This window comes from Carcharhinus amblyrhynchos, chromosome 8 (assembly GCF_965287045.1).
Source record: "Carcharhinus amblyrhynchos chromosome 8, sCarAmb.v2.hapA, whole genome shotgun sequence".
Classification (NCBI taxonomy): Eukaryota; Metazoa; Chordata; class Chondrichthyes; order Carcharhiniformes; family Carcharhinidae; genus Carcharhinus; species Carcharhinus amblyrhynchos.
Genome location: NC_137331.1, coordinates 87,609,269 through 87,622,025, shown reverse-complemented (window position 1 = coordinate 87,622,025; position 12,757 = coordinate 87,609,269). Strand labels below are relative to the sequence as shown.

Here is a 12,757-nt window from a genome sequence, read left to right as displayed (position 1 = left end):
CGTCTGCTTCAGATTTTAGCAGTAACCTTAATCCATTTATTTCAGTTACCAGCAAGTTACTGGAAAGTGCAATTATATACAATAATAAATACTAAAATGTAATGTTCTTTGAAAGTTTGAAAGTTGAAATCTACATTTGACATTGCATATAAACCAAAGATAACCAAAGATTTTGGTGAAAATGAGAATTCAGGAAGGTGGATGAGTCCAATGTGAAACACAGAAGAGGGAGGAGGGCCATAAACCAATGAATTTCAACAATAGATACAGAACAACATTAACCAACAGAAATTACCAATACCTATTTGGTGGAAGAATGGTGCTTGGCAATAAGAGGAAAAGTAAGGGGAAAACAACTCAAAACATAAGTATACCCTACATTGCAAATTACAAACTTATCTAAAACATTGTAACTCAGAAAGTTAGACAACGCAACACAATAATATCTACTGTACTCGCAACAAATTAAATTAACATTAACAGCATTTTTTTGTTCAGAGCAAATATGAAAAGTAAATCCAAGAATAATAGAACCTTGTCCATCTAATAAATCTCTGTAGTTTCTATGTATTTTAGAGGAGGAATCTTTCATCCACCAGTGTTTTTGCGGCCACATTCTTGCGTCCTACTGCAACACGGATGAACTGAATAACCTTTGAATCAGAAAGAAGAAAATGAGTTTTTTTTTAGGATGTTCAGGACCTTCAGTTTTTTTGCTTCCAAATTTTCTACCCCCTTTTTTGCAGACTGATAGCTAATGCCACAATTCTACAGGGGCTGACTGCTTACCTTATTCATGGTCAATTTTGACTTGTGAACCTCTAGACTTTATTTGTGAAACTATGTGTTACAACATGTACAACATGGACAGACTTAATTTTACACTGTGGCCAGAATTTTCCAGCCCTCCCGCGACGTGTTTCCCTGCGGCAGAAACATCATGCCATTGGTTGGTGGCGGGATCTTCCAGTCCCACTAATGTCAATGGACATTTGCATTGCTCCCCAACCACACTGCTGGGGAACCTCCTGTGGGGGGCTGCCTTCAAAGGGACCATAAGATCCTGCTGGCGGGAAGGGCCAAAAAACTCCATCCAGTGTTTTTTATTAGCTCAGGACATCTCAAAACTCTAACAAAGAAGCACTTTTTGAAGTGTATGTTAATTATTATTTATACTGTTAAAATGCACAGGTGAAGGGCATTGTTGAATGAAGTAACTTGATCACATTTGAATAGGTGACAGCTGGGAAACTGGGATTTTGAGGGAGGGTATGAGATTGAACAAAGTCAATAAATTCCCTTGGTAAAGAAAGTTCTGTGTCTTGGTTTTGACTTCACCAATCAACTTAGATTCTGTTAACAATCACTTCTGAAATGTAGGAAACTTGACAGCCAGTTTGTATAAATCTCTCCTCACAAACAGCAATATCACAATGATCAGAAAGTCTGACTTTACTGATGTCGATCGAGGGAGGGTACTAGGAATAATTGTTTTGAAATAATGCCATGAGATATTTGATGAATATCTGAGACAGAAGACAAGTCCTTGGCTTAACGACTTATCCAAAAGATCACACCTCCAACAGTGCAACATTCTCTCAGCACTGGGAGTGTCAACATAGATGTGCTCAAGTCATTGGAGTGAGACCTGGACCCACAAACGTTGAATTCAGGAGTTAGACTGATAGCAGCTGAGACACAGCTGACATAATATAACACAGGATGATCATTGGATGCAAGCTATGATTACTAAAGGGACTGGCGTTGATTTTCCTGTTTCTGTGACTAAAATACCCATGTGACATTGAACATAGATGCATACATACCTTTTGTTGTATGTAAGTTAGAAAGGCAGCTAAAATAAAATTTTTAGCTGCAAGGTCTACAACACAGAAGAACAATGTATCAAAAATAAGAAGTGTGCTTTCATTGCCATAGTATAGAATATCAGTGAAGGCAAGGTGTTGATCTGGAACAAAGTAGAGAGTAAATAATTAGTATTGACACTAGATAAGCAAACTGCATTAAAATATCTTTAAGAAGCAGTGTAATTTGGTAATCCATCTATTTTAAATCATAAATGCTTTATTTTTGCTAATTCCTAATGCAATATAGATAGGTAGTCATCAGTTTAAATTGATTACTGTTCATTGGAAACAAACGATCTGTGAATGCATTCAAAATACACTTAACAGGGATGGCCAAACTTTCTGAACCTTGGAGCTAAATACAATAATCTTCAGGCTTTCAAAAGGCACAACACAGACTCCTATTATGACCAATGTATAAATTTTAAGCTGAATACGCACACACATATATATATTTGTTTGTAAAGAAAGGTAAAATGGAAGAAAAGATACAAGGCTATTGGACCTCCATGCAACATTGGGAACATGTTGAGGGTAGACTTTAATGTAGACTTTAATGCAGACTCATCGAAAGGAATTTTTGCTGGAAGTATTCCCCCTGCGCTGGATCAATAGGGCATGGTAGTGTGCAATTAGGCCAACATGTTTCACAACAATGTAAAAGCGAAGTGCACCTAATGACATATATTTTGCTCAGGACTTTGAGCTTTCCTCATCTAATTTTCATCACGCAGTGTTCATGGCACCTTGGATTCAGCACAAGGCCTCACTGCCAACACCACATCATTTTTAGGGGGTTAATCAGCAAGGGTCTGTCTGGTACACTAGAAGTAAGGTTGGGGTGGCTTTGTGTCTGATGTAGAGCGAGGCCCTGACTCAGGAACAGAGTAATTGATCAGAGGCATGACAAGTGGCTACAGGGTGAAGCCTGCACTGGGATGAAGAGTGGGGAAGGGGGGGAATCACATATATGACTGGAGTGGTGTGAGGTGGGGGGGCAGTATCTCATGCACTTAAATGGGGTGAGGGTTTCGAACTGAATAACATCTGCAACTTGTGGCCAGAATAGGATGCTGGTGGACTGAAGATGTTCTTCACTTTAAGTTACTTAATTGCCAAAACTGTCCTTGTCCCAGGAAGAGGGAAGGCATGGTTAGTTGTGCCCTGAATGTTGTCAGACATAACATCACAAGCATCAGTCCAGGGAGCATGCTGTTGGGTCACAGATGGCATACAGTCCAAGGATGCATTTGCAACCTATAGTTGGCAAATAGGTAGTGAAAGTGCATTCAAAGACAGAGGGGGGAGTAAGTTTATATATCACACTGTGCAAGAGGCCTCAAGATGGGCAAGGTCCACACAGGTCATAAGCAAATCCGTGATCACAATGTGATCAAAGATTAGAGTGGGAAGATTGAAGGGCCTTGAAGTGAGGAAAACTGCAATATAATGCTCCATTGGGATGTTGGGAGGGAATTCCACATTCATCCAGTGAAGGGCCAAGCTGTTCTCATGCTGAGAGCTCAGCACCACCATTTTACAACATGAAGCAATTGAACAGCAAAACACATAAATGAGGACAAACTTAGCTGGTGGGTTCTCTGAGGGCTTCTTGGATTATTAGTGCATTTCAATGGAGGAGCAAGAAAAGGGCCACCCAATAGATATGAGTATTCCCAGATAAGGAGAGATATACAGCTGAGATAGGTTATGAGCCCCTAATTAACAATGCAGGAATCAGGGAAAGGTACGAACGAAAGGCACTCATGCGAGATTAATAGCAAAATGCAGCACTAATTGATCAGCTGCTATTAACCTCTTGCTTACGGTTTCAATTTTCCAGTGCAACCGTACCCTCAAATACCAACCGACCCAAGAACAGCTTCTTCCCAGCTGTTGTCAGATTTTTGAATGGACTTACCTTGCATTAAGTTGATCTTTCTCTACACCCTAGCTATGACTGTAATACTACATTCTGCACTGTCTCCTTTCTTTCTCTATGAATGGTATGCTTTGTCTTTTTAGCACACAAGAAACAATACTTTTCAATGTACGTTAATACATGTGACAATAATAAATCAAATCAAATCAAATCAAAGCAAGACGTCAGGAACAATTGGGCCGCTGGACAGGCCCCAGGTTACAATCTTTCTGCTGATAGGTTCACACATGAGAAGCCTCAGCCACCCTACCTTCCCACCCTTGCCACAACCTCTCATTAGTCTCAGTTCCTGACTAACCATTTAATGCCATAGAATCTAGTTTTCTCATTCAAAGTGGAGTGGGAGGGCTACCCTTGAAATGCATCCTGAGCTGAGTAGAATTTCAGGGGCAGATATTTGACTACACTATAACTGAGCCTCTGAATCCACCATGACTTGTAAGTCACGAAAAGAAATAGGGCCTTTGGAGGCTCCTGCTGACACTTGTCTTTTTCTCATTGAGGTTACAGAGAGGAGACCAACAGGAAGATGGAGGCTGGATTTATTGCCGCCTACATAATTGCATATAGGCAGAACAGAAGGAGGAGAAGACAACAATGTAGCACCGACTTGCCAGAGGAACGAGCATCACATACATGTGAAAGAGGCAGCAGGGTCTCCACCATGCAGAGGATGAGGTTCGTTGAAATGTTGTGCATAGGTACCTTGCAAGACAACTGGTGTACACGACACATATGTCTTTCCTGTAGATGAGAGACAGTCCCCATAATTTTACTGTGCCACCCACCACCTGAATTGGAGTGGGTGAGAGGTGGACAATGGAAAGTTCCATTGATCTTGAGTGGGATTTTATGGTTTTGGGATGAGCGAGGCTGTAAAATCCTGTCCATTGTTGCCGATGCTTCTGCATGTCCAAGGATCTTTTGGCTCACATTGCCACTTCCTCCAGGACTTGATTCGATTAGGCTGGGACTATATCCATTGCCAGTGACTCTGAAAGTGAACATCTACGCCATTGGCTCTTTCCCAGTCTCAACTGGGGACATCTGTGGGTCTGTCAGGTTTATACACATTAGTGCACCCAGGAAGTAACAGATGTTCTCTTCATCAAGGCCCATAATAATGACCACTTCTCTAACATCCCACAGTGGAGGTGGAGGCATTGATTGCTGTGTCCTGTTCTCTGTGATTACTTTGATGGCTGTCCTCTGGAGGACTGAGTATTAGAGAGCCCCGGAATACTTTGGGTATCCTGCTGTAGGGCAAGTGCACCCTCCTTGGCCTGTGAAGCTGATGGAGTCACAGGGAGAGAGAACTGAAAGCAGATGGATACTCCTGGAGTCACCTGGGTGGATGGCCCTGGGTTGTGCACCTGTTGATCCTCTTCTGCCCAATGGATGTCTGAGGGCCCTTGGCTGACTCCTGGAAGAAATGGGATAATGAAGTGAGATTGAGAAGTGCAGGACTGATGTCCTGGACCAAGGTCTCCACAGTGGCCATCAATCTGGCTGTGTTGACCTCAATGTACTGACATGTTATCACCTTAGACTAATGCAGATAGACTTCTCCATTGTATGTTGCAAAGTGAGGATTGCAGCTCACAATCCTTCCTGGTGCTCCCATGATTGTCGCTACAGCTCTATCAGCTGACTTAGGAATGAGTCTGGATGTTCGTTACCTGACTCAGACTCAGTAAAATCATGGCCTTCAGCAGTGTTCTGAGTGTCAGGACCTCTGATGTCTGTGCCTCCAACTGCCGTGGGCCAGATTGTGCACGGTGCTCATCAGATTGTGAACCTGACCCTGATCCCACTAGGTTCCACTGAGGTGTGTATCTCTGTGCTGATGCAGGTTGTGAGTGATTGCTGTGATGAGTTTTCCAAAGTGCTGGCTTCAGGTTCCTCATCTAAGGTGTCCTCAGCACTCAAGCTGAGGGCTTGACTTGTTGGGGTTGGTGGGGAGTGGTCTCAGGCACTTTCCAGAGGTGCCTATGAAATAGAGGAAGGCAAATTTAAAAGAGGACAATGCATTTAGTGTCATTGTCTGTGGGATGAGCTGTTTATGTGCAGGATCCTCATATGGATGTGCGCCACTCACCTCACTGTCACCTCAGGCATGGTCCATGTCCTCACGAGCTAGCATGATGGTACACTCCTCAAAAGGAGTAAGGGCCCCAAAGTCAGCCATTGTTGTGGGCAATCGTGTCCTGCATAAAGACAAATGGAGAAGGCATGAGCAAGATGCACGCCTAGGTAGATAGTGATGCCCGGCATGTGAGTGGTGAGCGGAGTCATGGAATGGATGAGGTTGTAAACTCCAGAGGACCTGAGCCTGATTTGAAGGTGTGTGTGAAAGTGAATGGTGATGTCTCTGGGACTAGCATTGTGTGAGATCAGTGTGGATGTTTAACGGGCAGATGAATCTGTGAGTTAAGAGTAGCACAGATGAGACCATTTATCCCCTTCCTGCAGCGGATGGCGAACCTCTTCTGAGTGGAGTTGGAGCTGGCCAGGGGTTTTGCCATGGCTTCCCAAGCCAGAATGGCGAGGTTGATGGACCTCTGCCTATCACTGGGGTAGAGGAGATTAAGGCGGTCCTCCTAGCAGGTGTCCCAGTGAAATGTCACTAAATTTAGGGGCTGACATCTGCATTTTTCCAATCATCTCTGGCCTGGAGCAGTGCTGGTCTGCAAACATGAAGGAGGCGGTGCTATGGTGTACCTTAAATATGGCGCTGAGGTTATATTGGGGCAGGCTGATCAAGGGCTGCCTACCAATGATCTGGCTGATTTCACATGGATGAATATTTAATTCGCTGTGGAGCTTACATAATGGTATGGAAACACGCCGTTGTGGCCGGCGAGAAAAATACCATTTTCCATATCTAACGCTGCACGAATGCATAGAATGGAAAATAATGCCCTAAGTCCCACATCATAAGAACATAAGAAATAGGAGCAGGAGTAGGCCAACTAGCCCTTCGAGCCTGCCCCGCCATTCAATAAGATCATGGCTGATCTGTCGTGGCTCAGTTCCACATTCCCGCCCTCTCCCCATAACCCTTAATCCCCTCTCTCATCAAAAACCCATCAACCCACGTCTTAAAAATATTTAGCGAGGCAGCCTCCACCACTTCAACAGGCAGAGAATTCCAGAGATTCACCACCCTTTGAGTGAAGAAGTTCCTCCTCAACTCTGTTCTAAACCGCCCCCCCTTTATCTTGAGGCTATGCCCCCTAGTCCTACTATCCTTTCTGAGTGGGAAGAGTCTCTCCACCTCTATCCTATCCATCCCATTCATCATCTTATACGTCTCAATGAGATCTCCCCTCATTCTTCTAAACTCTAACGAGTACAAGCCTAATCTATTCAGCCTCTCCTCATAGCTCAACCCCCTCAACTCCAGAATCAGCCTAGTAAACCTCCTCTGCACTCCCTCCAAGGCTAAAATATCCTTGCGTAAGTACGGCGCCCAAAACTGCACACAGTACTCCAGCTGCGGCCTCACCAATGCCCTATACAGCCGCAGCAAGACCTCCCTACTTTAATATTCAATCCCCCTCGTGATGAAAGCCAGCATCCCATTCGCCTTCCTGACCACCTGCTGCACCTGCAAGCTGGGTTTTTGCGACTCATGCACAAGGACCCTGAGGTCCCTCTGCACCGTCGCCTGCTGCAGTTTTTCTCCACGTAAGTAATAATCCTTCCTACCATTATTCCTACCAAAGTGGACCACCTCGCACTTACCAACATTAAATTCCATTTGCCATTTCCTGGCCCATTCGCCCAGCCTATCTAGATCCTTCTGTAGACTCTCCCCACCCTCCGCACAATTTGCCTTTCCACCAATTTTGGTGTCATCAGAAAACTTCGACACCACACACTCGGTTCCCTCCTCCAGATCACTAGGTGGGGAGTAGGATTAGTACCTTTGCAGATGACACAAAGATTGGACAGGTGGTTAACTGCGAGGTGAAGTGTCTTGGGCTACAAGAAGAATGGTTAAAAAGGCAGCTGTGGCAGATGGAATTTAACACTGAAAATGTGAGGTGATGCACTTTGGATGGAGTAATTTGACAAGAGGGTACTCAACAAATGGTAGGATACTAGGAAGTTCTGTGGAACAAAGGGACCTTAGCGTATTTGTCCACAGATCTCTGAAAGTGGAAGGGCATGTTAGTAGGATGGTGAAAAAGGCATATAGGACACTTGCCTTTATCAATCAAGGCATCGATTACAGAAGCAGGAGAGTCATGGAGTTGTATAGCACTTTGGTGAGGCCACAGCTAGAATACCGTGTATAGTTGTGGTTGCCACATTATCTAAAGGATGTGATTGCACTGCAGAGGGTACAGAGGAAATTCACCAGGATGCTTCCTGTGATGGAACATTTAAGTTATGAAAAGAAGGTGGATAGGCTTAGGTTGTTTTCACTGGAGTAGAGAAGACTGAGGTGCAACCAGTTCGAGGTGCACAAGATTATGAGAGGCATGGATAGAGTGGATAAGGAGCAGCTATTCCTGTGGTTGAAGGGTCAGCCACGAGGGGACACAGGTTCAAGGTAAGGGGCAGGAGGTTTAGGGGGGATGTGAGGAAAAACATTTCTACCTAAAGGTCTGGAAATGCGCTGTTTGGGACAGTAGTAGGGGTGGGTGGTATTATTAGGTAAGTTTGTTGCAGGGCAAAGCATTTGAAAATGAAAACATTTCCATTGCTAGTTCATCTTATGATATCTGCAACTTTCATATTAATATATACATATTATATATATTAATTATATAATTAATCAAATGAAAACAAAGTATTTGATTCTTTTTTTATACCAATACCTCCAAATGATTTCTTCCAGTGGTTGAACATGATTTGATTTTTTTCTGCTAAATATGATTACTGGATATCAATAGAATAATAGAAACCTTCCAGAAATTAGTAATCACAGAAAGGAGGAAATTTAAACTTTATAAATGGAGATGATACCATTGTAAAAAATTGTCTTGTCTGTAGGTTCATGCAGCTCCATATCAATGAGTCGTTCCAATAAAAGTTTATCCTGTACGATGTAATCCATGTCACGAATTGCCTGTAGGAGTGCAAAAGATACAAACGCAGTGTTTTTAATAGTTGTGAACAACTTTGTCTAAGTAGAGAGTGTCACATCAAAATACTTTTTCTCTGAAGAGTGGCAAATATCAGAAATCTAAATTAGAAACACAAACAAAAGGTCTGCAGCACTTGTCCAGGTCAATTTTCTGATTTGGGTCTCTCTTCCTAATTTGAGTGGGCTCTCTGCACATGGAAATGAGTCTGATAGAGAATCAAAAGGACCTTTTGGGTGGGCAGGAGGAGGAGGGGATTTAGATGTCCATGGGGGAGAAGGAAACAATCTCCCAGTGGACTTTGAGATCGGAGTGTCCTTGCAAAAAGGCACCCAAGCGCTCTGCAACCAGGCTTATTGCGGTATTTAGGCCCTGACACTGCCCCAGTGCCGGCATGCAACTCAGCACTCTCCAAAAAAGTGACTGAGTGTGGGACGATTGCAGTCTGGAGAGCACCTGATGGACCAGCATGGATTGTTCTAGTTTTCTCGCCATTATGACACTTAGGCTTTTGTTGGGAAAATTCCATCCTATGTTTCTTTGGGGTGGTTAACTAGGTGGGAAAGTTAATCCCTAACTTTGCCACGTTCAAGAACCCTTGAGAGGCTTCATGCGGATGAGTCAATAACTGACCTTGGAGCTATTCTCATCCAACTGCAAACGAATGATGCAAAAAAACCTGTCTGTTTTTCTTCCGGATCCCTCAGAAATTGAATGAAGGTATTGAGAATACCACCACTGAGAAGGAGGCACTGGCTGAGCTGTTGAGCACTTTTCTGATTACCTGACTGGGCTGTCCTTCTAGGTGGAAACAGATCATAAGCTCCTCAATACATTCCTAAATTCCACAGAGATTGTTAAAATGCCCATCCATATCCATCCATATCCCCTCTGTGACATGGTGCCAATATACAGTTGTCTATGTCCCAGGCACATCATAAACCACAATTGATGTTCTCTCCACAGCCCCCCTTGATTGCACTGTTACCCTTCATTCTAGTGCCAGGCAATGACCATCTCCAACCAGAGAAAATCTAACCATTGCTCCTTGACATTCAATAGCATTACCAACACTGAATACCCCACAATCTACATCATTGGGGTTACCATTGATCAGAAACTGAACTAGCCATTTATCTACTGTACTTAACAGCAGGTCAGAGGTTCAGAATCCTGCAGCGAGTAACTTATCTCCTAGTTCCTAAAGCCTCCATCTGTTATCTGTGTTCACAATCTACAAGGTACAAGTCAGGAATGTAATGAAATACACTCCACTTGTCTAATTGAGCGTAGCCCCAACAAAACTCAAGAAGCTTAACGCTATGCAGGACAAAGTAGCCCGCTTGAGTGGCACCTCATCCACATTCACTCCCTTCATCTCTGACAGTAGTAGTAGTAGTGTGTACCATCTATAAAATGTACTGCAAGAACTCACCATGGCTCCTTAGACAGCACTTTCCAAACCCACGACCACTACTATCTGGAAGGAAAAAGGGCAGCAGTTTTTTCAGAACACAGCCACCTAGAATTTCCCCTCCAAGCCATTCACCATCCAGACTTGGAAATATATTGCTGTTCTTTCACTGTCGTTGGTTCAAAATCCTGGGACCTCCCTTCCCAGCACCACTGTGAGTGTACCTACACCATATTGACTGCAACGGTTCAAGAAGGCAGCTCAGTACCACCTTCTCAAGAGCAATTAGCCAGTGACGTCCACATCCCTTGTTGAATTTTAAAAAATGCATAATTCCATTTTTTATGGTCATAGGTCAACAGTACAATCAAGGACTGGTCGCCGTCTTTGCTCATGATTGAATCGGCAATTGGGCAAAAGTGACTGGACTAGACTCACTTAACTAGAAACATGCCATAGCACTTTCTAATGTAATAAACCCATCCCTAGACATCCCAAAATGTCTCAGAGGTGATATTAGACCAAACTTTGCAAGGAGCCACATGAAGATGTCTTAGGACAGCTGGTGAAAAATGTGATCAAAGAAACAACCTAAAAAGGGGGAGAGAAATTTAGGGAGGCAAGTCCTAGCGCTTGGGTTTAGGCAGCTGGATGAAAAGCCACCAATGGTGGAGTGATGAAAATCAGGATTGTGCAAGAGGCTAGAACTGGAGAAAGTAAACATCTGAGGGTTGCAGCACTGTAGGAGTGACAATGTTAGGGATAGGCACGACCATGAAGGAATTTAAACAGAAACTAATAAATATATGCCTTTATATAATGCTTTCCATGACCACCAGGTGTCTCAAAGCACTTTAAAGGCCATAATGTACTTTGCAAGTGTAGTCAAAATGCTGTAATGTAATGAATTGCATCACCTAATTTGTGCACAGCAAGCTCCCACAAACAGCAATGTGATAATTACCAGATAATCGATTTTCCTGATGTTGGTTAAGGGACAATATTGGCCAGAACATCAGGGATAACTCCTCTGTTCTTCAAAATAGCACCATGGGATCTTTTATATTCACCTGAGTGGGCTGACAGGGTCTCAGTTTAACATCCCATCTGAAAGATGTCACGTCTGACAGTGCTGCACACCACTGGACTGTCAGCCTTGCAGAGGCTGTCAGATTTTTGCATTCAAATCTCCGGAGTGAGCTTAGAACTCTTAATCTTTTGACTCAAAGACAACAGTGCTATCCACAGAGCCAGAGCTGGCACAGCAACGAAAGTTTTAAAATTGAAGTATTACAGGACCATAACCAATCTAGCAATCAACAAGCATTGAGGTAATAGGTGAATGGGACTTGATGACAGTTAGGATATGGAATGCTGAATTTAATATTATAGAAGGTTCAATCTGAGGGGCTGACAAGGAAAGCATTTGAATTGTCTAGTCCAGAAATAATGAAAAATGAAGATTTCAGAAGTAGGAGACAAGCTATTTTACATAGATTGAGGTAGGTAATCGTGGTTATGCAGTGTTTATGGTTATATTGCTGAACAACCAGTCCAGAAGCCTCTACTAATAATCTGGAAATGTAGGTCTAAATCCTAACATGAAAGCTGGGAAAATTAAGTTCAGTTAATTAAATACATTTCTAGAATTTTAAAAAAGTCAGTATTAATCATGGTGACCATACTGGATTGAAAAAGAAACACAACTGATTCAATAAAGGGCTTTAGGGAAGGATATCTGCACCTACAGACCTGCAATAATGTAGCTGACTCAATTGCTCTTTGAAATAGCTATGAAGCTATTCAATTGTAATAAAGCTATGACAGACTGCAGTGATTGACTGAGGTAGTTCACCATGACCTTCTCAATGGACAATACCAGCAACACATATATCATGAAAATGAATAAAGCTTATATCTGTATCAAACAGGACACTGAGGTTATGAACAATCCAATTCAACCACAGATAATTGCCAGGGAGAAGGATGGTATCTGTAGCTAGGAAGAATTTGTGGCAGGGACCAAAGATAATGGCCAGAATTTTACTACCACGCCCACCACGGGACTCGGAGCGGGCGAGGGGTGGACCACTGAAATGTCCATTGACCTCAGGCAGGATTATATAGTTTTGGGATGAGCGAGGCCATAAAATCTCACCCAAAGGCTTTCATCTTCCCAATATTTAATTAGAGGGCATTTTTGCTCATCCAATATCCAATTGGATGTCAGAGAAACAGAGTGACAAATCGGATACAGTAGAAGGGTCAAGGACAAAGTTAGTGATGAGGAGCTAGATGTCATCAGCTGAAATAGATGCCTGAATTCTACTGGATGGTTTACATTGGAGAGGAGGCAGGGATAGCCAAAGGTAAAAAAGCTTGATTTTCAGCTTTGACTTCCAGTTCATCAGGGAACACTCCAAATCCAGTCATAGGA

The 12,757-nt window shown here is 43.0% G+C and overlaps 1 protein-coding gene across 1 annotated transcript in view; it reads right to left on the bottom strand.

The window, feature by feature from the left end:
- Positions 1-572: 572 nt before the first annotated feature.
- Positions 573-12,757, bottom strand: part of tmem67 (transmembrane protein 67) — a 130,509-nt gene continuing 118,324 nt past the window's right edge. The window contains exons 26-28 of the mRNA XM_080194964.1: positions 8,788-8,890; positions 1,827-1,969; positions 573-653 (exon numbers count right to left, since the gene is read on the bottom strand). Of these exons, the coding sequence (XP_080051090.1) occupies positions 573-653; positions 1,827-1,969; positions 8,788-8,890 (327 nt within the window). The remainder of the gene's footprint in view (positions 654-1,826; positions 1,970-8,787; positions 8,891-12,757) is intronic.